Source organism: Acanthopagrus latus, chromosome 14 (assembly GCF_904848185.1).
Source record: "Acanthopagrus latus isolate v.2019 chromosome 14, fAcaLat1.1, whole genome shotgun sequence".
Classification (NCBI taxonomy): domain Eukaryota; kingdom Metazoa; phylum Chordata; class Actinopteri; order Spariformes; family Sparidae; genus Acanthopagrus; species Acanthopagrus latus.
In genome coordinates this window covers 2,770,555-2,795,210 of record NC_051052.1, presented here as the reverse complement: position 1 = coordinate 2,795,210, position 24,656 = coordinate 2,770,555, and the positions used below count along the sequence as shown (strand labels likewise).

At 40.3% G+C, this 24,656-nt stretch overlaps 1 protein-coding gene and 1 long non-coding RNA gene across 4 annotated transcripts in view; one reads left to right on the top strand and one right to left on the bottom strand.

The window, feature by feature from the left end:
- The window catches only part of rint1 (RAD50 interactor 1), an 87,120-nt gene extending 71,954 nt beyond the window's left edge, over positions 1-15,166 (bottom strand). Inside the window, exon 1 of the mRNA XM_037121264.1 lies at positions 14,731-15,166. Within this exon, the coding sequence (XP_036977159.1) occupies positions 14,731-14,964 (234 nt within the window). The 5' untranslated portion in view covers positions 14,965-15,166. The remainder of the gene's footprint in view (positions 1-14,730) is intronic.
- LOC119032281 lies at positions 14,228-24,394 on the top strand. Of its 3 annotated transcripts, none has more exons than XR_005078838.1 (4): positions 14,228-14,330; positions 21,439-21,583; positions 22,107-22,430; positions 22,737-24,394. It is a non-coding gene; the product is annotated as an uncharacterized LOC119032281 (long non-coding RNA). The 3 variants fall into 3 exon arrangements; XR_005078840.1 differs by lacking the exon at positions 14,228-14,330 and adding an exon at positions 14,339-14,552; XR_005078839.1 differs by lacking the exon at positions 14,228-14,330 and adding an exon at positions 15,107-15,239.
- Positions 24,395-24,656: the final 262 nt, after the last annotated feature.

Here is a 24,656-nt window from a genome sequence, read left to right as displayed (position 1 = left end):
TATCACATTAACAAATATATCAATATATGTTTTATATCAATATATCGCCCAGCTCTAGCGGAGGGCTGCTTCCCCTTCCTGAGGCACCGGATTGGTTTGCCAGAATTTCCTTGAGGCCGACTGGTAGTCCTCCTCCATGGCCTCCCTGAACTTTTCCGTGACCCGAGCCTTTGCTTCCACGACCGCCCGTGCTGCCATACACTTGGCCTGCCAGTATCCGTGAGCTGCCTCAGAAGTACCCCAAGCCAACCAGGCTCGATAGGACTCCTTCTTCAGCTTGACAGCATCCCTTACTTCCACCACCATCTTCAGGGATTGCCGCCACGACAGGCACTGGAGTCCTGACGGCCACAGCTTCAAACAGCCGTGTCAACAATGGAAGTGGAGAAGATGGTCCATTCGGACTCAATAATAATAATAATAATAATAATAATGATAATAATAATAGATTCAATTTATATCGTGCCTTTCAGGGTACCCAAGGACACTTAACAAAGTGGAACAAACATGCATGAAAACAAACAAAACAAAGAATAAATAGGTGGAGCGCCTGTCAGACAGCATAGAGGGAATAGCCACACCGCCGCCGGCACCGCAGGGAACAGCACCCTCCATCCAGAAGCAAAACTTGCATCTGGATGCCCATGGACATAGCAGGGGCAACGCATGAGACCCAGAGATCCAGCTCCAGCGACGGAGCCCGGAGCGAAGCGACAGAATTCCAGGAGCTCCCGCACTGAACACCCGAAGACCCCAGCAGCAACGGTGGAGCAGCAACCATCCAACATCGCCACGAGCCGGGGGAGACCACAGCAGCAGAGGAGAGCAACTTGCCAGACGGTGAACAACAGAGGTGGACGGAGGACCAGCGGAGCAGCGATGGACAGCCCACAGAACATCAAGCACGTCTGCTTATAAGTTAGCGTGAGGCTAACAGCTCCATCGGACAAAGTGGAGAAAGGTGAGTCCATGGAGCCAATTCTTCAGGTGTGCAGGCTTCAAATGTAGTAGCACAGCCTCAGAGCTTGTAAAGACAACTTGGCTTTCTTCTTTAAAAAGGAAAAAAAACAGTTTGAATCAGAAGCGGCGATATTCACGCCAGTGTCCTCTCGCATCCGGGTTGCCAATGTCCCCAGCCTTCCTCGGGATCTGGTCAAAGCTCTCCTGGAGGTGGGAGTTGAAGACCTCCCTGACAGAGGATTCCAACAGATGTCCCCAGCAGACCCTCATAATACATTTGGGTCTGCCAAGTCTATTCAGCTTCCTCCCCTGCCAGTAGATCCAACTCACCAGTTGACAGCTCAGCCCCTCTAATCACGAATGTCCAAGACATATGGCCGGAGGTCAGATGACACGACCACAAAGTCGATCAATGACCTCCGGCCTAGGGTGTCCTGGTGCCACGTGCACTGATGGACATCCTTATGCTTGAACATGGTGTTTGTTATGGACAAACTGTGATTAGCAACAGAACACCACTCGGGTTCAGATCAAGGAGGCCGTTCCTTCCAGTCACACCCCTCCAAGTAACACTGTCGCTGCCCGCATGAGCGTTCAAGTCCCCCAGTAGAACAACAGAGTCCCCGGTCAGAGCACTCTCCAGTACCCCGCCCAGGGTCTCCAAGGAGGCCGGGTACTCTACACTGCTGTTCGACCCATAAGCTGAAACAACAGTGAGAGACCTATCCCAGACCCAAAGGCACAGAGAGACGACCCTCTCATTCACCGCAAAAAACTCCAATACATGGTGGCTGAGCTGGGGAGCTATAAGCAAGCCCACACCAGCTTGCCGCCTCTCACCACAGGCAACTCCAGAGTGGAAGAGAACCCAGCCTCTCTCAAGAAGTTGGGTTCCAGAGCCCAGAGCGTGTGTGGAGGTGAGCCCAACTATCTCTAGCTGGTACCGCTAAACCTTCTGCACAAGCTCAGGCTGTTTCCCCCCACTGAGGTGACATTCCATGTCCCCATGGCCAGAGTCACTGTCCTGGGATTGGGTCGTCGGGGCCCCGGCCCACAACTGCCACACAAATCACATAGCACCGGCCCTTTCTGAACCCTCCCTTGGGTGGTGAACCTACTGGAGGGCGGGCCCACGTTGCTCTTTCGGGCTGTACCCAGCTGGGTCCCGTGGGCAAAACGAAATGAAAATTCCTACTAATCATATCTTAGTGCGGTTAAGTACGGGCAATTCAACAGAGGTCCACCAAACTGACTGGTGTATAAATACTCCTGTGTCTGGAAGGTCTAGTCAATAGCCATTTTTGTATTGCTACTTTCAAATTAAAAGCCCCCCGCTAAGAACCCAGTTCTAAACTCCAATAGGATGCAATGTAAAGCTCTTATTTTGAAGACAATGCGACCTGCTTCACTGTGGTGGCCAATTGGCGGCTTTTTGGAAAAGAGGGAATATTACACCTCCCTTTTAGACAGACAAGGCGGCACACTGCAGCCTTTACCTTGCTGCAAATGTGCCACCATTTCTATCTGAAAGGGGCTACTGGCTAATCAGCATTCTTGTCTACAGTTACACCATGAAGACAAAAGGTTCTGGAAAAGTATAAGTTATGTGATGGATACAACAGTTTCCATCCAGAGTTCAGTTAATTAAGAAATTATAGGCATATGGCACGTGTAAATCTACCTAGAGCAGGCGGTTACTCTGGAGGAGTTAAAAAGGGGTGACTATTTATGCAAGCACTTATTCTACATTACAGATTTTTAATTAATTGACATTACTTTGTAGAAAAATGTTTTCACTTTCAAATTAAAAGTTTTTCTTTATCAATTTTGTCAAAAATACCTAATCATATTGACCATGATTCCATTTATGAAAGCAATAGAAGGGGAAAACATCTAAGGGAGTTCATACTTGATATGGCCGTAAGAATTTGATGTAAATTTACAGTAAAATTTCAACAGCATTATACTTTATTAATGCCTTACAATATCATAATGTAAACTAAATAGCAATCTGGGAAAAAAAAAAAAACCGATTACAGCATTTTAAGAAAGAGATGTACCAATCAGGATTTTTATGGGGCCGAACACCGATCAAGATTCAAGATTCAAGATTCAAGAAAACTTTATTTATCCCGAGGGAAATTGTCGTGCAACAGTAGTAAAACAAAGTGAGAAAGGAATACAAAAGTAATAGATAATGGTAAAGTAATAAATAAACAAGTTACTAAGTACACAGAATGCAATCCAACAGTGAGCAGCATAAAACTGAAATAAAAAGTACACAATAAGATTGAATAAAGTGACAAGTGGTATAAAGTGAAAAAAATAGTAAATTTAGCAGCAGCATGAAATAGCAGCAATTTACTAAGTCCAGTGCAGGAGATTTACAAGGTCCAGTGCACACTCAATAAGTGATGGAAGTGACAGGGAATGATATTGATTTGATTTGGCTCAGGTGACAGTGTCTCCACTGTCCCTCCCGCGACAAGAGGTGGATGCATTAAACAGTCTGATGGCCTGAGGGAGAAAAGACTTCCTCAGGCGCTCCGTGTTACATCGGGGTGGGATGAGTCTGCTGCTGAAGGTGCTGCTGTGTGAGTTTAGCACCTGGTGGAGAGGGTGAATGTTGTTGTCCAGGATACTATGCAGTTTGCACAGCATCCTCCTCTCAGACACCACCACCAAAGAGTCCAGTTGGACCCCCAGGACGGAGCCAGCCTTCCTGATGATCCTACTGATCTTGTTGCCGTCTGCTGCCCTCAGCCTGCTGCCCCAGCACACAACCCCAAAAAAGATGGCACTGGCTACCACCGACTGGTAGAACATCCTCAGCATGATGTTGCAGACATTGAAGGACCTGAGTCTCCTCAGGAAATAGAGTCGGCTCTGGCCCTTCTTGTACACAGCCTCTGTGTTCTTGGCCCAGTCCAGTTTGTTATCCAGGTGGACTCCAAGGTATTTGTAATCCTGGACCACCTCAACCGTCACACCTTTGATGGAGACAGGTGTGTGTGCGGCTTTCCTCCTGCGGAAGTCCACCACCAGCTCCTTTGTCTTAGTGGTGTTAAGATGCAGATGGTTATTCTCACACCAATCGACGAAGGAGTCCACAACGCCCCTGTACTCCTCCTCCTTCTCCTCACTGATACAGCCAACAATTGCAGAGTCGTCCGAGAACTTCTGCAGGTGGCATGTCTCAGAGCGGAACTGAAAGTCTGAGGTGTACAGGGTGAACAGAAATGGTGAGAGAACAGTTCCCTGTGGTGCCCCGGTGCTGCCGACCACAGTGTCAGACACACTGTCCTGCAGTCTGACATACTGTGGTCGACCTGTCAAATAGTCCGTGATCCAAGAAACCAGGTGAGGGTCCACCCACATCGCCGTCAGTTTGCTCCCGAGCAGGGCAGGCCGGATGGTGTTGAACGCACTGGAGAAGTCAAAAAACATGATTCTCACAGTGCTTCCTGATCTGTCCAGATGGGTGCTGGCGCGGTGGAGCAGGAAGATGATGGCGTCCTCCACTCCTAGTCCTCCACTCCTAGTCCTCCACCGATCACCGAAAGCAGGATCAAATCCATTAATTCTTCTATATTGTTGTCTTGTGTAACTTTCATATATTTAATTAATGGTTCTTCTTACACAACATTGACATTGTATTATTAAGTATAAAAATTAGGAGATGAGAAAGTATCATGAATTGACCACCATTTTATTGCAGGCTGAGGATGAGATGAGAATGTGCAACATTTCACAGTCTGGAGACTCTCTTAGAGACAACTTGGACTCAGCTTACATAGAGAAACTGTAGCTTACTAGTTTAAGCTTTCTTGTGGCAATATGTGTACAAAAACAATACACAACATGTGCAGTGCACCAACACAGACAACAGTAAACATTTCACTCTCTTAGAGTCAATATAAGTTGTAAACTATAAACCTTAGTTTTCTGGTGGAAAAAGGAATTAAATATTTAAAAAAAAATGGATTATGTGCACAACACACAACATGTGCACCAACAATAAACATTTCACTCTCTCTAGAGGCTCTTTCTTAAAGACACAATTTGGAGTTTAGCTACAAGCTTTTTGTGGAAAAATAAAATAAATGTCATACAAATGGGAATAAGAACTATGTACACTGACATATGTGCAACTGCAACATTATTTCTAGATGCACTGTCTTGGATATACAACTTGGAACATATACTGTAGCTTTCCTGGAAAAAAAACTCAAACTGCAACATAAACAGGCAATAGCCAAAATAATATAATAAAATAATATAGTGTCAAGACAATTTTTCTGCATGTAGGAGATAACAGACAATCCGCCATGTGTGACCCTGGAAACTGTGCTGTGAGTGAAGCACAACTCTCTTCAGCTCGAACTTTTCATCAATAAACTGTGCAGTTAGACTCAGCATCGACATGGGACTCATGCTAGAACTCCAAATGTCACTCGTGAAGCCGACTAACACGATCTTGTCGTCCTTCATAAGGCTTTGGATGTGACTGTATATAGTTTGGTGTAGCTCCGGCAGGCATTCATCAGTGAAATATTTACGACTAGGCAGCATGTAAAGTGGACCCAAGCAGTTAACAAGGCATTTGAACCCAATGTCTTCTACAACTGAAAGCGGCTGATGATCAAGGCACATGAATTCCATCCATCCGGGGCCGGGTTGCGGGGGCAGCTGCCTGAGCAGGGACATCCAGACTTCCCTCTCCCCGGACACTTCCTCCAGCTCTTCCGAGAGGATCCCAAGGTGTTCCCAGGCCAGCTGGGCGACACAGTCACTACAGCGTGTCCTGGGTCTTCCTCCTCCTCCCGGCGCGAGAGGCCAGGAACACCTCCCAAGGGAGGCGTCCCGGGGGCATCCAAAACAGATGCCCGAGCCACCTCAGCTGGCTCCTCTCAATGTGGAGGAGCAGCAGCTCTACTCCGAGCTCCTCCCGGGTGACAGAGCTCCTCACCCTATCTCTAAGCGAGCACCCCGCCACCCTGCGGAGGAAACTCATTTCAACCGCTTGTATCCGGGATCTTATTCTTTCAGTCATGCCCCTTAGTTCATGGCCATAGGTGAGGGTAGGAACGTAGATTGACCGGTAAAGCTTCGCCTTTCAACTCAGCTCTCTCTTCACCACAACAGACTAATACAACGACCGCATTACTGCGGCCACTGCACCGATCCGCCTGTCAACCTCACGCCTCATCCTTCCTTCACTCGTGAACAAGACACCAAGATAGCACTCTCCAGTACCCCTCCCAGGGACTCCAAGAAGGCCGGGTACTCTGCACTGCTGTTCGGCCCATAAGCCAAGACAACAGTGAGAGACCTATCCACGACCCGGGGGCGAAGGGAAACCACCCTCTCGTTCACTGTGATAAACTCTAACACATGGTCATGGTGGCTGAGCTGAGGAGCTATAAGCAAGCCCACACCAGGTCGCCGCCTTTCACCGTGGGCAACTCCAGAGTAGAAGAGTGTCCAGCCTCTCTCAAGGAGTTGGGTTCCAGAGCCCAGACTGTGTGTGGGGGCGAGCCCGACTATCTCTAGCCGGTCCCACTCAACCTCCCACTCGATCTCTACTTTAAGAGATTACCATTATTTACAGTAATTTACAGTAAATTTGCTGAGAGCAGCTCAACATGCTGGTGAAAATACTGCAGCAACTCATTTAAAAATTAACTGACATGAAAGGAGCATTTCATTTTCTGGCAAAAAATTTTGCAGCTTGCATTTCATTTTTCAATTTTGAAGGGCATCTGCTTGCAGGTCTCTGTCACCACAAAGACACAGCCACACTTCAACCTGCATTCATAAGGCACCTCCTTCAAGTAAGTCACCATTTTTATTCTGCCTTACTGTAAAACAAAACAGAAACAGAAAACATGATCCATGTCAATTAAATTAAAAATTACATAATAATTAAATTAAATTACTCCAGTTGAATCTTCTGCCATTTAAAACAGTGTTCGATTGCACTTTGTCATATAAAATCATTGTCTCATACTGACAAGGTTTACTGACAAATATAGTGAGGTAGTACAAAAAAACTAGTGCTTTGTGTTTTCCACACTGGAAAACAGAGGCACATACGTTTTTTTCCCCCTGACACTTGAAACTTCTAGAATGTTGTTCTGAATTCAGTTTTTTCTGTTGATTGTGCCAAACTGTTGTAAAGTTAGCTAATGTAAATTTTGCAATTAATCAAGTTACAGTTGTCACTAAGTCAGGTTTCTTAAACAAACAATATCTTACCTGCAAACAAAGAATAACAAATTACAATTTATTTTGCATTTTTTATTTTTGACAAGCTGTCTCTCACCTAAATGCTTGAATTTCAATTAATCTTTCGAAATGTTACATTGTGAACTATGTGGTCTTAACTGTGAAAAAATATCTGCATTAGCGAGGCATATGAAAATACATAATGTCCGAAACTTGACCTTCACATGCGCTCGACCTGATTGCAACCGCATATTTTGAAAATAAATGTTTTCAAAACATGTGTACAGAGATCATCCAGCTAAAGAAAGAAGGGCCTCAAATAAAAGTGTATTTTCAGGTCAGTACACTGTTAAAAGGGATAGTTTGTGTTCTTTGAAGTGGGGTCATATTAAATATATATCTATAGACGGTCTGTTCCCTACCATAATCACAGATCAGCACAGCCTCAGTTTGGCAAAGTAGAGAGCCGCTCCATCCCAGACTGCAGTGAACAGGGTCCAGAGAAGGGAACAGATAGATTATAGATATGTACTTTATTGGTGCCTCTGACACAAGTTGAGCAACTACCACCATCACTGCTGCCTCTACTAATATTGTTTAGGCTGATAGTATTTCCTTTCCATCATGTTCTTCTTTTAAACTTGATTATTGGTGTGAATTATGCTGAAGAGGCTGTTGATAAGTCTCTTTCATATGATAAGGTCACTTAAAAGGAAAAATATTTATGTAATTCTGCATTGTTTTTCAGAGCCTGCATTGACATTAATCCTGAGAGGGGCACAAAAGCAGGCCATGAGAGGGTGCACAGCAAGTAGAGCAGGAAGGTGGTTAAAAAGAGGGCACCATCAATTCATCTGCATGTCTTCAGGTGTGACTTTGGCCCTGTCCACACCAGACCAGGTTATTTTGCAACCAAGGTTTTGTTAAACAAAATTCCACTTCCACATGAGTGGTGTAATAAAAATAATCGAGAATAACTCAGTACACATGCAACCAAAAACCTAAAATTCGCCACCCAGTGATGCAATATACATGTAATACATATGCCACAGCAAGAGGTGGGGATGTAAGGTAAAACGGGAAGGCTGTTTTAACCAATCAAAATAGTTTAAACCGGAAAGGGGAAGCGTGGCAAATACCAAAACACAAACAACAATGGCGACACGCAAGGGTGCATCATTTGTTTGCTAGCAAGAGGAGCAGTCTCCTTCGTTGTTCATCCAGGCGCCGCCATTAGGTTGAGCAGCTGGACATGACAGCTGAACACAGCTGACATCACACACACAAACATGCATGCACACACACACACACACACCCATACACAAACTCTCATGCATTCACTTGTTTACCATCTTATTCCCCCAGCGACTTTTCTTATTCAAACTGTTAAAACTGTTAAAATTTTTACATTGCTCAGAAAAACAATTGCATTATTGTTTTGTGTTCATGCAAACTATACTGCTGCTGTTCTGCATCATACTAATTAAAAACAATAGGCCTGATGTTCCTTTCTTACAAAGCCAAATTGACTCAGTGAGTTAACAAAAACTATACACATTTTTTGTCAGTATTTTGAAAGAATAACACAAAGAAACAAAAACAGGCAGAGAGTTATGGTCTACGTTTTTGCTTTTTTTATGCTGTGACATGTTTTTATTTTATTATCATTACTTTTGATAATAAATACCTGAAAATTAACTACATAATCAATATTATTATTATAATCATTTATATTATTACTGTTTAATATAATAATAATAATAATAATAGTTGTTGTTGTGCTGCTGGGCTTTGTCATTATCATTACTGCTACTATTGTCAGCAGTAGTAAGAGTCTTAGTAACATTCTAAATACAGGATATGTACTGTAGATTCAAATACAGCTTAAGTACTGTAAATAGACAGCATTTACTGACAAGGCTGGAAACAGTATTGTGCTGTATATTTACAAGAATACAGCAATGAACTGTACATTTATTTCAGGTAATATACTGTAATTAACTAAATTACAGTATATTACTGTGAAAAGAAATGCTGTACTTTGCTGGTGAAGCTGCTGCTAATAAATTACTGTAAATTTACAGTGAACAGTTTTACAGTTTACAGAAGTAGTATGTTTCAGATCTTTACAATGTGCAACAACTTAGACTAGGGCTCTCAGGAGCACTGGCATGAAGTGCTCATGCACCAGCGGTGGCTGGTGACTGAAAAAATTGGGGAGGACAGGAGGAAAACCAGTCCACGGTTTCATGTTATTTTATTCAAGTCAACTACTTATCCCTACTTTCTTATACTCAATGAAAATTAAGCAATAAACAATGACTTACAAGACCTCTTTAAAAAAAACATTATATTAAATGGCAAACGGCTGTTGACATTAGGACCATGAGAGAGGAGCAGAGAGCAGAGAGGCTGTTGACATCAGGACATCAGAACCATGAGATGTACAGTGGGCTAATATACAAAACAAAAAAAAACAAAAAAAATGTGTAACCCTACCGGGATTCGGTCCCCAGTAACCTGTGTGGCATGCAACTGCGCTACCCACTGTGCTACTGAAGCAGTCAAAGTACATACTTGACGACAGCACAGGACATCACAGTCATCACAATCTCCCAAAACAACTGTGCTGCTGCTCTGTATTGTGTCCTGGTCGTGCCGCTAACGTTATGCCCTCCAGCTGGACGAACAAAACAAAAACTATGAATTATCTTTCTGACTGCTTCTCTCTGATTTCTCCGAACAGTTTTTTTTTTCTTTCAGAAATTTGCTTGTATTTCCTTTGAAATCGATTCCAATATCGCTGAAAACTCCATATTTCTTGTCTGAGCATCGCTGGCAGTGAAAGCTGTAAAATACATAGACATATTTTTTGTTTATGTTGTATAAATGTGAGAATGAAATTAGGGAACTGTTACTGGACCAACCTGCTGTCAATCTTGTATTCTGGTTGCTGATTGGTACAAGAGGATGTCCTCCCTTAGCACATAATTTCACGTGTCTTAGCCAATCATAGATCAGCATGAAAAAACCCTAAAAGCATTGAGTGAATGGAAGGAGATCCCTCCCACAGAGGACAGACGCCCTCCGTCCTCCTCTAGCCCCCACCTTCCTGCTCCCTGTTCCTCTCACAGGCTGCTCTATCTCCTCCGTCTGCAGCTGAAGCTATTGAACCGTTTTAAGTGGATTTTCTTCCAAAGAAGAAACTTGGTGACAGGGGGCTGAGTACAGAGTTTATGACAAGCTTACAACACGTAAGGTTGATAATAGCACAAAACTCACCAGCAACAGTCAGCATACAGACAATCTGCTACCACAGATTGAATTTTCTCTCTGTTATATACCATCTGATGACACTCATAATAGAAAGTAACAGCCAGGGCAGCCTTTCACAGCAGTCAAGCCACCCTCCACTCCGAAATCCCCAGTAAACCTAGCCGCCACTTAATTTGCAGTGCCTGTATATCGATATTACAGTAATGCAGTGCCAGAACAGAATTCAAAATAAAAGCAGACATTTATGAAGGCAGCCTGCAATTTCACCCAAAACAATCAATCAGCCAGTCTGTTAATTGATTGATAAATTAAACGATTAATTAATTACTTAATTGAGCATTTAAGGAATTAATTCATTGATTATTTGTTAATTCATATTACCATCCTTATTCTGAGCACACTGAAGCCTTAGAAGATGTAGGCCATGACATTTCATCTGTTTGTACAATTAGTCCAACATAAAAATAAACACAATAGCTGGAATTTCTGATGAGAATTTCAAAATAAAAGCCCACTTAATAGTCAAATATTTTCAATATTTCTCTCAAATTCAGATCCACATTAAGAGGAAACTACCAATTTTCATAGATTCATTTCACTTCAGACTGATAGAACTCAACCTCAGAGACTCACTCAGATAATTCCAGGAAGTTCTGACGTGGGTTTTCAAAATAAAAGCCCTGTCAAATCTGTCACTTTTGCTAATATTTCCCTTTGACTTCAGATTTACATTAAAAGAAAACTACCCGTTTCCACAAACTCATTTCACTTCAGACTGATAGTAGTCAATGTCAAAGTTGCACTCAGATAATTCCAGGAGGATCTGATGTGGATTTTCGAAATAAAAGCCCTGTCAAATCTGTCACTTTTGCTAATATTTCCCTTTGATTTCAGATTTACATTAAAAGAAAACTACCCGTTTCCACAGACTCATTTCACTTCAGACTGATAGTAGTCAATGTCAAAGTTGCACTCAGATATTTCCAGGAGGATCTGATGTGGATTTTCGAAATAAAAGCCCTGTCAAATCTGTCACTTTTGCTAATATTTCCCTTTGATTTCAGATTTACATTAAAAGAAAACTACCCGTTTCCACAGACTCATTTCTGTTTAGATTGATAGTTCTCCACCTTAGAGAGTCATTAATGTAATTCCAGAATGGTCTGATGTGGATTTTCAAAATCATAGCCCTTTGGAAACTCAGATTTTTGATAATATTTCCTTTTAATTTCAGATTTACTTTAAAAGAACACTACCTGTTTCCACAGACTCATTTCACGTCAGACTGATAGTACTAAGTGTCAGAGTTGCACCCAGATAATTCCAGGAGGATCTGATGTGGATTTTCAAAATTAAAGCCCTCTAAAATGTGATTTTTGATGATATTTTCCTTTGATTTCAGATTTACTTTAAAAAGAAAACCACCTGTTTCCACAGACTCATTTCTGTTCAGATTGATAGTACTCAATGTCAAAGTTGTACTCAATTAATTCCAGGAAGATCTGATGTGGATTTTCAAAATTAAAGCACTTTGAAAAATGAGATTGTTGATAATATTTCCTTTTGATTTCAGATTTACTTTAAAAGAAAACTACCTGTTTCCACAAACTCATTTGTGTTCAGATTGATAGTACTTCAAGTCAGAGTGTCACTCATGTAGTTCCAGGACGTTCTGATGTGGATTTTCAAAATGAAAGCCCTCTAAAATGTGACATTTTTGCTAACATTTCCCTTTGATTTCAGATTTACTTTAAAAAGAAAAGTACCTGTTTCCACTGACTTATTTCACTTCAGATTGATAGTACTCAACGTCAGAGTTGCAAGCAGATAATTCTAGGAAGATCTGATGTGGATTTTCAAAATTTTCAAAATCCCAATAAAATACATTTACATTTGTGGTGAAAATGTGACAAGGTGTGGAAAAGGTCAAGGGGGATGAATACTTTTAGAAGGAACTGTATACAGACACTATCATTTTAATTCAAATGAGCAAATCCACATATATATTAGGCAAACTAAAGAACTTAGGCTACGAAGCAAACTCTTTAAAGGGAGAGGGACTAGCACTGTAAAACTATAAGCACACGAAGAAGATAAAAATCTGGCCAACATGGGCCAAGTGAGGGAGCATATGTGGCAGAAGGACAAGGAAGAAACACTTTGCAACTGAAACAACAGGACATGGTAGTCTTGCGGGGTGTTTGGGTTGGTGAAATTGGCCCTGCTGAAAGAGGTGTTCATGTCACTCTGAATTTGGAGGGAAAATAATGCTTGAATAATTTGCGGTCAACTCTGAAGTTGAGTACCCTCAGTCTGAAGTGAAATTAGTCTGTGGACAAAGGCAGATTCCCTCCAATATCAATCTGTATTTGAGGGAAATATTACATATTTTGCATTTCACAGGGCTTAAATTTTGATAATCCACATCAGATCTTCCTGGAATTATCCAGTGCAACTCCGAGGTTGGGTTCTATCAGTCTGAAGTGAAATGAGTCTGTGGAAACAGGTAGTTTTCTTTTAAAGTAAATCTGAAATCAAAAGGAAATATCAACAATCTCAATTTTCAATGTGCTTTAATTTTGAAAATCCACACCAGATCTTCCTGGTAGTTTTCAGGTAGTTTCAGGTAGTTTTCCTTTAAACTAAATCTGAAATCTAAAGGAAATATTATCAACAATCTCAATTTTCAGAGGGCTTTAATTTTGAAAATCCACATCAGAACTTCCTGGTATTATCTGAGTGCAACTCTGACATTGAGCACTATCAATCTGAAGTGAAATGAGTCTGTGGAAACAGGTCCTTTTCTTTTATAGTAAATCTGAAATCAAAGGGAAATATTAGCAAAAATGTCACATTTTAGAGGGCTTTAATTTTGAAAATCCACATCAGAGCGTCCTGGAACTACATGAGTGACACTCTGACTTGAAGTACTATCAATCTGAACACAAATGAGTCTGTGGAAACAGGTAGTTTTCTTTTAAAGTAAATCTGAAATCAAAGGGAAATATTAGCAAAAATGTCACATTTTGGAGGGCTTTGATTTTGAAAATCCACATCAGAACATCCTGGAAATACATGAGTGACACTCTGAGTTGGAGTACTATCAGTCCGATGTGAAATTTGTCTGTGGAAGCAGGTAGTTTTCTTTTAAAGTAAATCTGAAATCAAAAGGAATATATCAGCAACGATGTCACATTTTAGAGGGCTTCTATTTTGAAAATCCAAATCAGATCTTCCTGGAATTATCTGAGTGAGTCTCTGAAGTTGAGTTCTATCAGTCTCAAGTGAAATAAATGTGGAAACTGGTACTTTCCTCTTAATGTGGATCTGAATTTGAGGGAAATATTGAAAATAATTGACTATCAATTAGTGGGCTTTTATTTTGAAATTCCTCATCAGAAACGCCAGCTATTGTGTTTATTTTTATGTTGGACTAATTGTACAAACAGATGAAATGTCATGGCCCCCATCTTCTAAGACTTCAGTGTGATCAGAATAAGGATGGTAATATGAATTAAATAATAAATAAATAAATAAATAAATAAATAAATAAATAAATAAATAATCAATGAATTAATTCCTTAAATGCTCAATTAAGTAATTAATTGTTTAAATAATTCATCAATCAATTAACAGACTGGCTGATTGTATTTGTGTGAAATTGCAGACTGCCTTCATAAGTGTCTGCTTTTATTTTGAATTCTGTTCTGGCACTGCATTACCGTAATATCGTCTATATACAGGCACTGCAAATTAAGTGGCGGCTAGGTTGACCGGGGATTTCGGAGTGGAGGGTGGCTTGACTGCAGTAGCCTTTCCTGCATCTTCTGGGTTACCAAGATGAGTGACATGGTCCCAACCAATTGGTAAAGGCAATCAGAATGTGAAATACAGTTTGAACGCTACTGTTCATTTCTAAGATATGCCGCTGTTACCTAGGCTGAGAGAGCTGTTGTGTCCCTCACAGCACACAGATGACAACCTTTTGATAGTGTAGGGTTAGGTCCCTAACGTGACCCAAGAGCTGCTAACTACGACCTTTTTTTCTCTATGGCCGCATAAACTGGCTGTGCTCTTTTGTCAACATGGTGGGTTTAATCTATAACGTTAATGTATTCGCATATCGCTCTCGCGTAAAAACCCACTGACATGTGCAACATAGTATATTACATCAGGCGATGAACAGGCTCTTTCAAAAATGATGAGTTGTGGAGTCTTTTGTTTTGTTTTTTAGCTGTATACGAAAAAACAAAGCTGCTGATTCACCTGTCTTTCCAGTACGTTGTTTTCCTCTCTCAGTTTTTCCAGGAGTTCGCCAACATTCTTCAAGGATTTCAGGTCACTGCCTACCTTTTTCTCAAGGAATTTCACTACATAGTCGTGTAGGCCCTCCGCATCTGTTGAGAAAGACTCGCTATCTAGGCTGGTTGTGTAGACGGAGTGTGAAAAATGATCTGTCAGTTTGCTAACTTGAAGCTCCGCTTCAGTGCCCGCCGCCATATCTCCCCTTCACTGTTGTGGCCTGACTACAAGTGGTTTATTGCCACGACTGTACGTAAGGGAGGCGGGAGCCTATGACGTCCCTAGGGCGGTCCTTGGGAGCGAGCGCGAGTGGTTTATTTCCGGTGTAGCGTGCGACGATCGCTGCTGATCAGTTATGTACAGGGCTGGCTGATCCCTTGTTGAGCCACATCAGTGCCCATCCGCAGTCCAGACGGCCGACAAGGGCGCCGCCATATATCCAATCCATACCGGAAGTGTCAACCGGAAGTTAGGTTTGTTTTTTTCTTTTTTATTATTTTATTGAATGATAACATATTTACATAACATATTGGCATAGTACATTGCAATACAGAATAAACAAGGCACATGGACAAGCCTCAGAATATCATCGACAGTGTAAGATGAAAGAAATTAAGAAATCTCAGAAAAATAAATAACTGAATAAATAATATTTGGGAGAAGTCAAAGTAAAAGTAAAATAAATGAAGAGGGGAGAGCTAGGGGTTTTCAGTAAGATTAAACTCCTCTACTAACCTACAAAGTTTCAATGCATTTTTCTTCTCCATACATTTCAAGGATGAAAAATAATGACATAGTTCTTTATGAAAAACATAGAAATTAGGTTTGGATTTCATGCATCTATTTTTACAAATGAATAATTTACCAAGAATGATGAAAGTGTTAATAGCCAGGTCATGGGATGCCTCTCTCATAGATACACCATATAAAACATTTTCTTTTGTTAGAATAGTGAAATTGGGCATTTTAGGGAATAACCAGTCATACAAACCTTCCCAGAAGGTATTAACAAATTTACAGTCATAAAACAAATGTTCAGTTGTTTCAATGTCTTCATCACAAAATGAGCAGTTATTGTGGTCAAAATGAAAACGATTCCTTACAAATTCAGAGGAGGGTATACTCTATTAAGAATTTTAAAGTGCACCTCCTTTGCTTTTGGAGCAATGGGAAACTTAAAGAATTTGGATCTCAAACTTTCAGCTTCTTTTTTAGAGAAAAACTGTAGAATTGATATTCTGTTTGATGAGAAAAGTGGAAGTTAGTTAGCTAAGCCGCTGAGCTAAAACCAAAAGAAAAGCTTAAAAAACACATACGTTTACAAGACGTATGTATGGTTTACACATAACATAATAGCTTGCACTGTTTCTGCTGTTAAATGTTTTCTCCAAAAGAATACAGACTTAATAAGGAAGGACTAAAAGACTGGAAAAATGCAAGCCACTTGCTGAAGGTTCATAAGGATAGCCGCTTGCACAATACCCACATGGCAACATAGAAGGAGTTGGAGGTAGTTTTGCAAAGTGGCTGACAATAGATAAGCTAGAGATGGCACTTGCTGAGGCTGAAAGATAGATAGGTCCCATACAAGGCAATGATTTAGTTGTTTGATTTAGTTGTTTGTTTTTTTGTCTCCATTTTTCCTTTAAGTGAAACTCTCGCCAAAATGCAATCTAGGCTTTGTTTGTGAATGTCATCTGTGTCATAATCAGACGTCTTGATTCCTTTAAATGCTGTGTAATAAGTTAAGCTGGCAACAAAGTGCATAAAATGAAATATTTTAGTGATATGGCACAACCAAGAGAAACCTGTATTCAAGGGGTGATTCACACATTGAGAGAAATAGAACTAATTTTTTGATTATGAAACATTTCAATAACTTTGCGAAAATGTATTGCAAAATAGATTTTTTTGGCGAGTTCGGGTTAAAAGAAATGGTAAAACAAAAGTCAATAGGATGAGATTTTCAGGTTTGATATGGGATTAGTTTCACATATCCAATATTAGCCTGGATTAGTGAGGACTGAAATTCTTCAACTATTTTTTTTCAGTACATGTTTAAGAAAATTTGAATAGACAAATCCCCAGTAAGTAGGATTTTATCTGAACAAATCACAAGATCTGCAAAAAATTCACCAAATTCTTCTAGAAATTTGGAGGAGGACCTTGGAGGTATGTAGGTTACCACCAGGTGAAGTCCTGGTCCCTTGACAAGGCCGTTTCTACTTGATGAAGATGGTTTTGCAACTAGAGCCAAATGAAGTAAATGCAATATCCTGGTTGGAGGTTAAACTGAAAATGTCTTTGTAGATTAGAACAACACCTCCCCCTTTTAAGATGCCGAGCAACATGGGCATAGTTATAGTCAAGAGGGGAGGCTTCATTTAATGGCAGAAAAGTATTAGGTTTCAGCCGTGTTTCACATGACAGTCATGTCCAGCATATGCTCAGTAATCAAATCATTAAACAGTAAGGCTTTGGTGGACAGAGATCTTTTATTAAGGACGCCACATTTGAGGATTTTTGAACTCATTAGAGCAGCAGTTTCCAGTGAAAGGCTGTTCTGTGGAGCTCATGGTAGATATTTTAGGAAATGGAACATGGTACCTTTTAGTAATATAATGTTTTCTCTGCCTATGCAGGCAGTGATGACAGGGTGCAGTACTGATTAGCATTGGTATTTTCTTATGTAAGTGAGGAAGAAAATACACATTTGGAGTGGTGAAGCCCTTTGACCTCCAGACCTTAAATGGTGACTCCTGTCTGTCTCCTGTCCCTTAATCAAAAGACATCTACGGCCGATTTCATCACTATGTTAAATGTGATCAAACTAATGTGATCAGCTGTGATGAGCTAATCACACTTTCCACAGTGCCCCCCCTCTCTTTTGTATTCCCACTGACTGAACCTGACATTTTGTCTCCTTTGTTCTTACTGTATAAAATGCTGTTGCTTCATTTGCTCTGGGTCAGCTCACCAGCTCAGACCCACTCTGTGCCCGTCGGTTCACCAGTTTACAGGTATTCTTTGAATAAACACATCACCACAGCAAACTGCTCCAAAGGACTGGAATGATTTCTTCAACAATTTTGTGCCGTGACACAGATGGCAGCAAACCTTCTATGGAGACTCCTCTTTTCCAGACCAATGACATGCCAGTGACCTGAGAACCAAATTGCAGAGGTAAAAGGTCCTTTTGAAAACCAAATTACTGTTGCTGTGCATTGTTGGAGGTCTGTCGAGGAGGGAGTCCTAAAGAAGGGTGATGCCATCCGACATTTTAAGTTTTAAGTAGTTTGCTGTGTGTTTTGTGGAAATTCTTTTTGAGGTTGTATGGTTTCGAAACCAATGTTATTGGGAAGTTAGTTTTTAGATGTATAGGAATGATTGTTTTCATAGATTTTGATTTGGTTATGGAATTGCTTGTGTTTTCCTAGTCTTATGACGATTCGCTCTCATAAAGGCCAAGCATATAGGGGTTAACATCCTATTTAACATCAACTTGGTGATATAGAGCTCTGATTTGGGGAACAAGAGGTTTGCCCACTGAGAAGATAGGCCTATGTAGGGCCAGTAGGAAGCAGTAGGAATAATTTGTTATTCCACGGATAAGAGATCCCAAAACTTGGATGTATATTTTTCATTCTGTAACGATCTGATTTATTCTCGTTACACAAAAAAAAAGGATGATTTGTATCTTCTGAGTAGAACATTAATTGAAAAGATTTGTATGGGAATTGTTGGTTAAACTAAGAGAGTATGAAGAAACTTTTTGTTTTTGTTTTATAGAGAGATCTTTCAAGAGGAAAATGGGAAGTTGTTTCAGTAGAAGGTTTGAGAGAGATTAACTGGTCCTGTGAAGTACATGCCTGATAATCATGGTGATGCTAGCTTTTGTTTGTTGTTTGTCATTTGTTGCAACATTTGTTTAAATTGGGTTAAGTAAAATTCTAAGATTGGAAAATATGAGAGAGGAGTTGAGTACTCTCCCAGATTAGATAAAAATAAGCATTTCTCTTCCTTCAAACTTTGGACGGATGAAAGTAGCTGCTGTACGGAGCCCCTAAAAGGGACATGGGGAAGAAATAAAAAATAAACTTTTCTTGTGCTCACATAACCTCAAAGAATGGCCGCAGAAGTGGACTTATTCTCGTTCGTGAAAACGCGAAATGTACCAAAAAAGTGTCATCAACCAACTAAAAGATGATAAGGTAAATGTTAACTTTAGTCACATAATGTAAGCAATACATGTATAGCCTCATGTTGCTAGCTTTCTGTACCTGCTATGTTAATGTAATGTTTCAAACGTGTTTGACGTTTGCCTTGCTTATTACAGATCGACATCAACATCATAAGTGTTATGACAGATGAGGAGTTAGGACAGTATGTTGTACGATATGGGGACCGACTTGCACTCAGAGCATTTTGTCGTCAAAGAACTGTGGCAAACGAAGGAGCGGAGACAGTGAAGTCTGCTCTCATGCAGCGAGTAAGAGACAACAACGGAGAACTCCTGCCAACACAGACACAGAAGGCTTCGGTATTTTTGGCAATAAACATGCAGTCAAAACCACCCGGCAGTTTGAAATGGGATGGCTCCACTTTGATAGGGGCACCTATCACCAGATCAAAACAAGAAATGGAGGTGGAACACGGCACCTGTCAATCCAGAAATCAGTAACTACTGTATGGGTGAACTGCTGGAGACGGGCAAGGGCTTGTGTTTTTCCAAATGGATATTCATCCAAAGGACTAGTGGAAGACTTCGAGTTTGATATTCGTGATTACAGTCACAATAAAGTATCCCCTGAAGTCACAGTGACCCAGCTGTACGAGCAGACTGAGCTACGAATGCGCATCTACACAACCTCCAATCATCAGTCAATCATCGGACTTCAAGCCCTCAGATGAGAGGCCAATGAAGATAATTTATCTTCTGCCACATTTCTGTTATCAACTACTGTAGATACTGAATTTATATTGATTGATATTAAGGGTGAAATCTGGGGAAGGGGGGTCTGTATAAAGACTGTATAAACCTGGAAACAGTGTGTAACAGCTGCACTGTATAGATGTATAGAGGAACACAGAACATTAACTATCATCAACTCCTGGCCGATCACGTTAATAAAGCTACCTCACCATGGTGCGTAAATGCCCACATCAGCCTCTTTCGCAGTTTGGAGACGCACGTATAGTTTCAGCTGTCGTGTGATGTTGCAGCCAGTTGTGGGCAACAAACAAAGATTGTGGAGAGCTTTGTTTGTGCACACTTCTGCTAATTAAAGATATGCAGTGTAGGGCATGTGTACTCTTTGCAATGTTCTTAAATATGGCTTATTCACTTAGACAACATTACACAGGGCAGACTGTGGGTGCAAATGCTGCACAATTCTGGTGCAGTTAGCAGGCACAATTCATTCTTTGTGGATCTGGCCAATTAATTTTACAGCCATGTTGTTTATCTAGAATGAATCACTTCCTTTATGGTTGATGTGATTAACATTGTATATCACACCTGTCTCATATGCAATGAGTGGATGACATAGGCTGTAAAAAGGCATGCATTTGACACATTTTTATTGTTTTCAAAAAAGTAGTCCGTTTAATAAGGTCCACATAGCTTTCTTACCTGTGGTCTTATTCAGTATGTGTACTGTATATTCACTGCCATCCTCAGTGATTTTTGAGGATAAATCTATTGACTTAACTCAGTGTTGAATGTATTGACACATGAACACAACGCCTTCAAAAAAAAAAAAACTATTAGCACTATCTGCTGAATCAGGGGTAATAGTTGAGTTGTAAGAGATGTAAATACCATTTTCTAAACACAATTGCTCCACTTCTATTTCCACTTATGTGCATGTTCAATCACAATAAGTTCAGTGTCAGGCTCGGACAAGGAGAGAGGACTCAGATGCAGAATGGCAAAAGTAATGTCAGGTTTTGTTGACTGATTGCAACTCTTCAGCAAGAATGACAAAGCAAAAGGCTATGAACTGCTATGAGACAAACGGAACACACAACATAAAACACAAATAACGAAAAGCACTCCCGAAAGAGGAATCCTACTCCGAGCTGAAATCTTTTAGCTATGAAACTTAATCAGAAAACAAAATCGCTCTGAAGAGGTCAGCACACAGGCTATGAAACTTACTACTCTAAACACTGCAAAAGGTACAATAAAAAGCGCTCCACAAGGAGGAAAACAAAAGTCAAACATTAATACTATGAAATCAAAACTCTAACCAGAAAATTACAAAATCAAAATCACTCTGCAAAAGAGGAACAATACAGAAAATAAAACTTAATAATACTTAACTTTGAGGCAAAGGCAAAACTGTGATACAGGGCTTCAGTACAGGACAGAGGACGAAATACTTTGGCGATGCAGACAGGGGAAGACAAAGACTTTATACACATGGGGGATTGGAACACAGGTGAAAACAATCAAGGATTAGGGATGAGGTCATAAGAGGAAGGGCAAGTGACCTGAAACGAGAGGAGAGTTACTTTCCAAAATAAAACATGAAATTCACAAGACAAAAACCCAAGACAGGACGTCCCTCACTGCGATGTGACATTCAGAAAGACTTGTTTTGAACAGTTGGACAATCCTGGCTGTATAAGCCTATTATTTGCTGATATTCTGATTTCTTTATAAACTAGGACAATGCAGAGACGATCCTTGAGGAACAAAATCAGGAGACGTCATCACTGGAGGACTGGAACTGATCATCGAGTGGGTCATCCAGAGAGCTCTACTGATTTAGATCCAGAACCCAGTGGCTCAATGCAGGAAAACCATGAAATCGTAAGCCCCAGTATTGCACTTTTATAGACCCAGTCTGTGATATACAGTATGGAACTTGTGTTGTATGGAGATTAATTTGTGCCAAAATGTTAAAACAATACTTTTTCAAATTGAAACAAAAAATGATCAATCAAAATATCAAATAAAAAATTGAAACAAAAAAAGTCAAAGATAAAATATAAATCTTACAAACTCGTGAAGTCTATGAGGCCACAGAGATGGGGTTTAAGAGACCATGATTGTGTTGTAAACAACAAATGTAAATCCATCTCAAATTCTAATTGCAGCTAAGATGATGGAAGAAGGCAAAGGGTTTTGAGTTCAGTGCCACATTAACTCAATATGCAAATGCAACATTAACTCAATATGCATATACCAAAAAAATCTGCTCAGGTGCAAGGTGTGTCAATCACATGAATGTGATAGTACACCTGACGGCTTTGATCATATAAGAAAATAAAGATAAGATAATAATTATGGGTTTTTTTGTTTGTTTGTTTGTTTTTCATTTAATTATCAACAGAGGGGAGAACCAATCAGTCAATCAGGACCAACAACTCCTGAGATGAGCAACACAGAGGTCCTGCATCCACCATCTTCCGATGATGTTGGCAGTCATAGTCTGCAATCGACAAGCAGGCATAGATCTGAAGATGACTGTTTAATGCCTGTGTCAAATCAAGATGCAGACCTGTTGTGAAGTGAAGAGTCAGATTCCCCTCTTGCCCGTGCCATCCAAGCATCTCTTGAGGACTCTGAAGTAAACTTTGGACCCGTTTGTGGTGATGATGTTGATAATCAAGACTCCACCCTTCCCTGGAATCCATATGACTTCAACAGTATGCAGGTATAGTGTAGAACCTAGTTTTTTCTAACAGTGCTGCAAAAAAATATTACTGCCAATATTGATTCTTTTAAAGAGTTTTCCCTATTCATTATGTTGTCTATAAAACATCCAAACATTACAAAACCAAAAGATATTCCATGTATGGTGACATAAAACATAAAAGCAGCAAATCTAGAACCACAGCATAACTAATTTCTGCATGCTAATTGATATATTTATTGTCAAAGTTGTTGATTCATTTTCTGTTCACCAATTGTTTAATCGATCAATAATCACACTTAATTAGCTTTTTAAAAAATCTTGCAGCACTCCACACCGAATGACGGACCTGTATCATCAAGCAGTCTTCCAGCATCACCAGACCCATTTGAAAAAGACCTCCTTCTTGTGAAAGTAAGACAAGTAAACAGTTGATGATGTCCTTTTATCTTCATGGAACCAAAACTACTGAATGCTGATCTAAAAATAGAGTTTACAACTGAGAAAGCTTTGGACAGTGATGGTGTGTCAAGAGAGGTATACTCTGCGTTCTGGGAAGATTTCTTGCAACAGTTTGAGGGGGAAGATGAGTGGGTACCCAGACTACGACCAGACTATTCTGAGAAGGCATGGCAAGCTCTTGGAAGAGTGTGGTTGAAAGGATACCTGGACCACAAAATCAACCAATCAGACTATCACCAGCTTTTGTTCTTGCCTGTTGTCAGGGATGCCTGTTGTTCAGTGGATTAAGAACTCTTGATGATGTCATTTGCCAGATTTCTTTCAGAGAATGAGTGTGCATCACTTGAAAAAGCACTACAGGGCAACATTGATGAAACTGTTGAAGAGGACTTACTCGACGTCTTCTCAAGAATGGGCTCACACTGCCTGCCTTCTAAAGACAAAATACGCGCTGCCATTTTAACAATGGCACACAAAGCTCTTCTTCAAGAGCCAAAGTTCATAATTGACTGCTTCCACTCCAGTATTCACAGTGCTGTGCCAACACTCATAACTAAAGAAAGCATAATGAAGCTTTACTAATCTAAGCGGCTAACTAACAAGAAAGTGGCCCAGATGATAAAGCCATCAACTGAAAGCCTAAACCCACAAGAGCAGACAGCTCTTAACCACCTGCTATGGTATGTGAGAAGCATCGACCAAAGAAAACTAGAGATCTTCTTACGCTTCTGCACAGTGTCCACTGTGCTGTGCACAGACACAATTGAAGTAACTTTTAATAGACTGTTTGGTTTAAGTCGCAGGCCTGTAGCACACACATGCGGAGCAGTTCTTGAGTTACCATGCACCTACAGCTCATACCCTGAGTTTGTCATGTTTGTTTGCTCATGTCCTGTGTGGCGATTGCTTTACAATGGATAGTGTGTAGTGAATGTAAGGGATCTTACACATGTTCCTGTTCTACTGACACCATTATGGTGAAACTGAAACAAACTGTTCCTACAGATTTACATTTAGTTATATTTAAAAATCATTATTTGTTCATTCATGTGTTACAACTAAGAAAAAGTATACTACAAGGAGAGGAGATGAAATGAGATGCGTAATGTGATGACATTCCTTTATTACACTTAAAACTGAAACAAAGAGTTTAGACATTTTTTGCTTTGTTTTTTTTATTTTCTTATTGTTAATGATTTTGCTGTAATATTTGTCAGATTTACATTTTGCTTAAGTCCAGACGACAGTTTAAGTTTGATCATTTTGATAAGTCATCAAGGTCTGCTCTCATAGGTGAACATCCCTTTTTTCAGGCATGTATCATTTTCACATTATCATGTGCATGTTTTATGAAATTGTTATCAAGAAAGAAGTTCTTTCTTAATAATACCTGTTTGATACGCATACAGTACCATTTCAAATGGCTACCCATGGTTGTTTCTGTTGGAGCCTGACATGGTAAACATACAGACAGTGTCCGACATTGTATTGTATTGTGGAATAAAAATGTAATTCCTCTTTCATGTCCTGCCTTGTTGTCCTGCCTTTGTTGTGATTTTGTCAGTTTCCCATTCATGGCTGATGTAAAGGCAAAGTAAAACATCTACGACAATACTCCTATAAGCTGTACAACAAATTTAAGTATCTATTTCCAGCACAAATCAATGAGAAGAGCTAATACTCTGTTATTTGAAAAATGTACAGTTCTGTTCTTCATTGAATAAGTCTGGGATTACCCAAAGAGACAGAAGCAACGGACACAGCTTAAATCCACACAAGAACTGC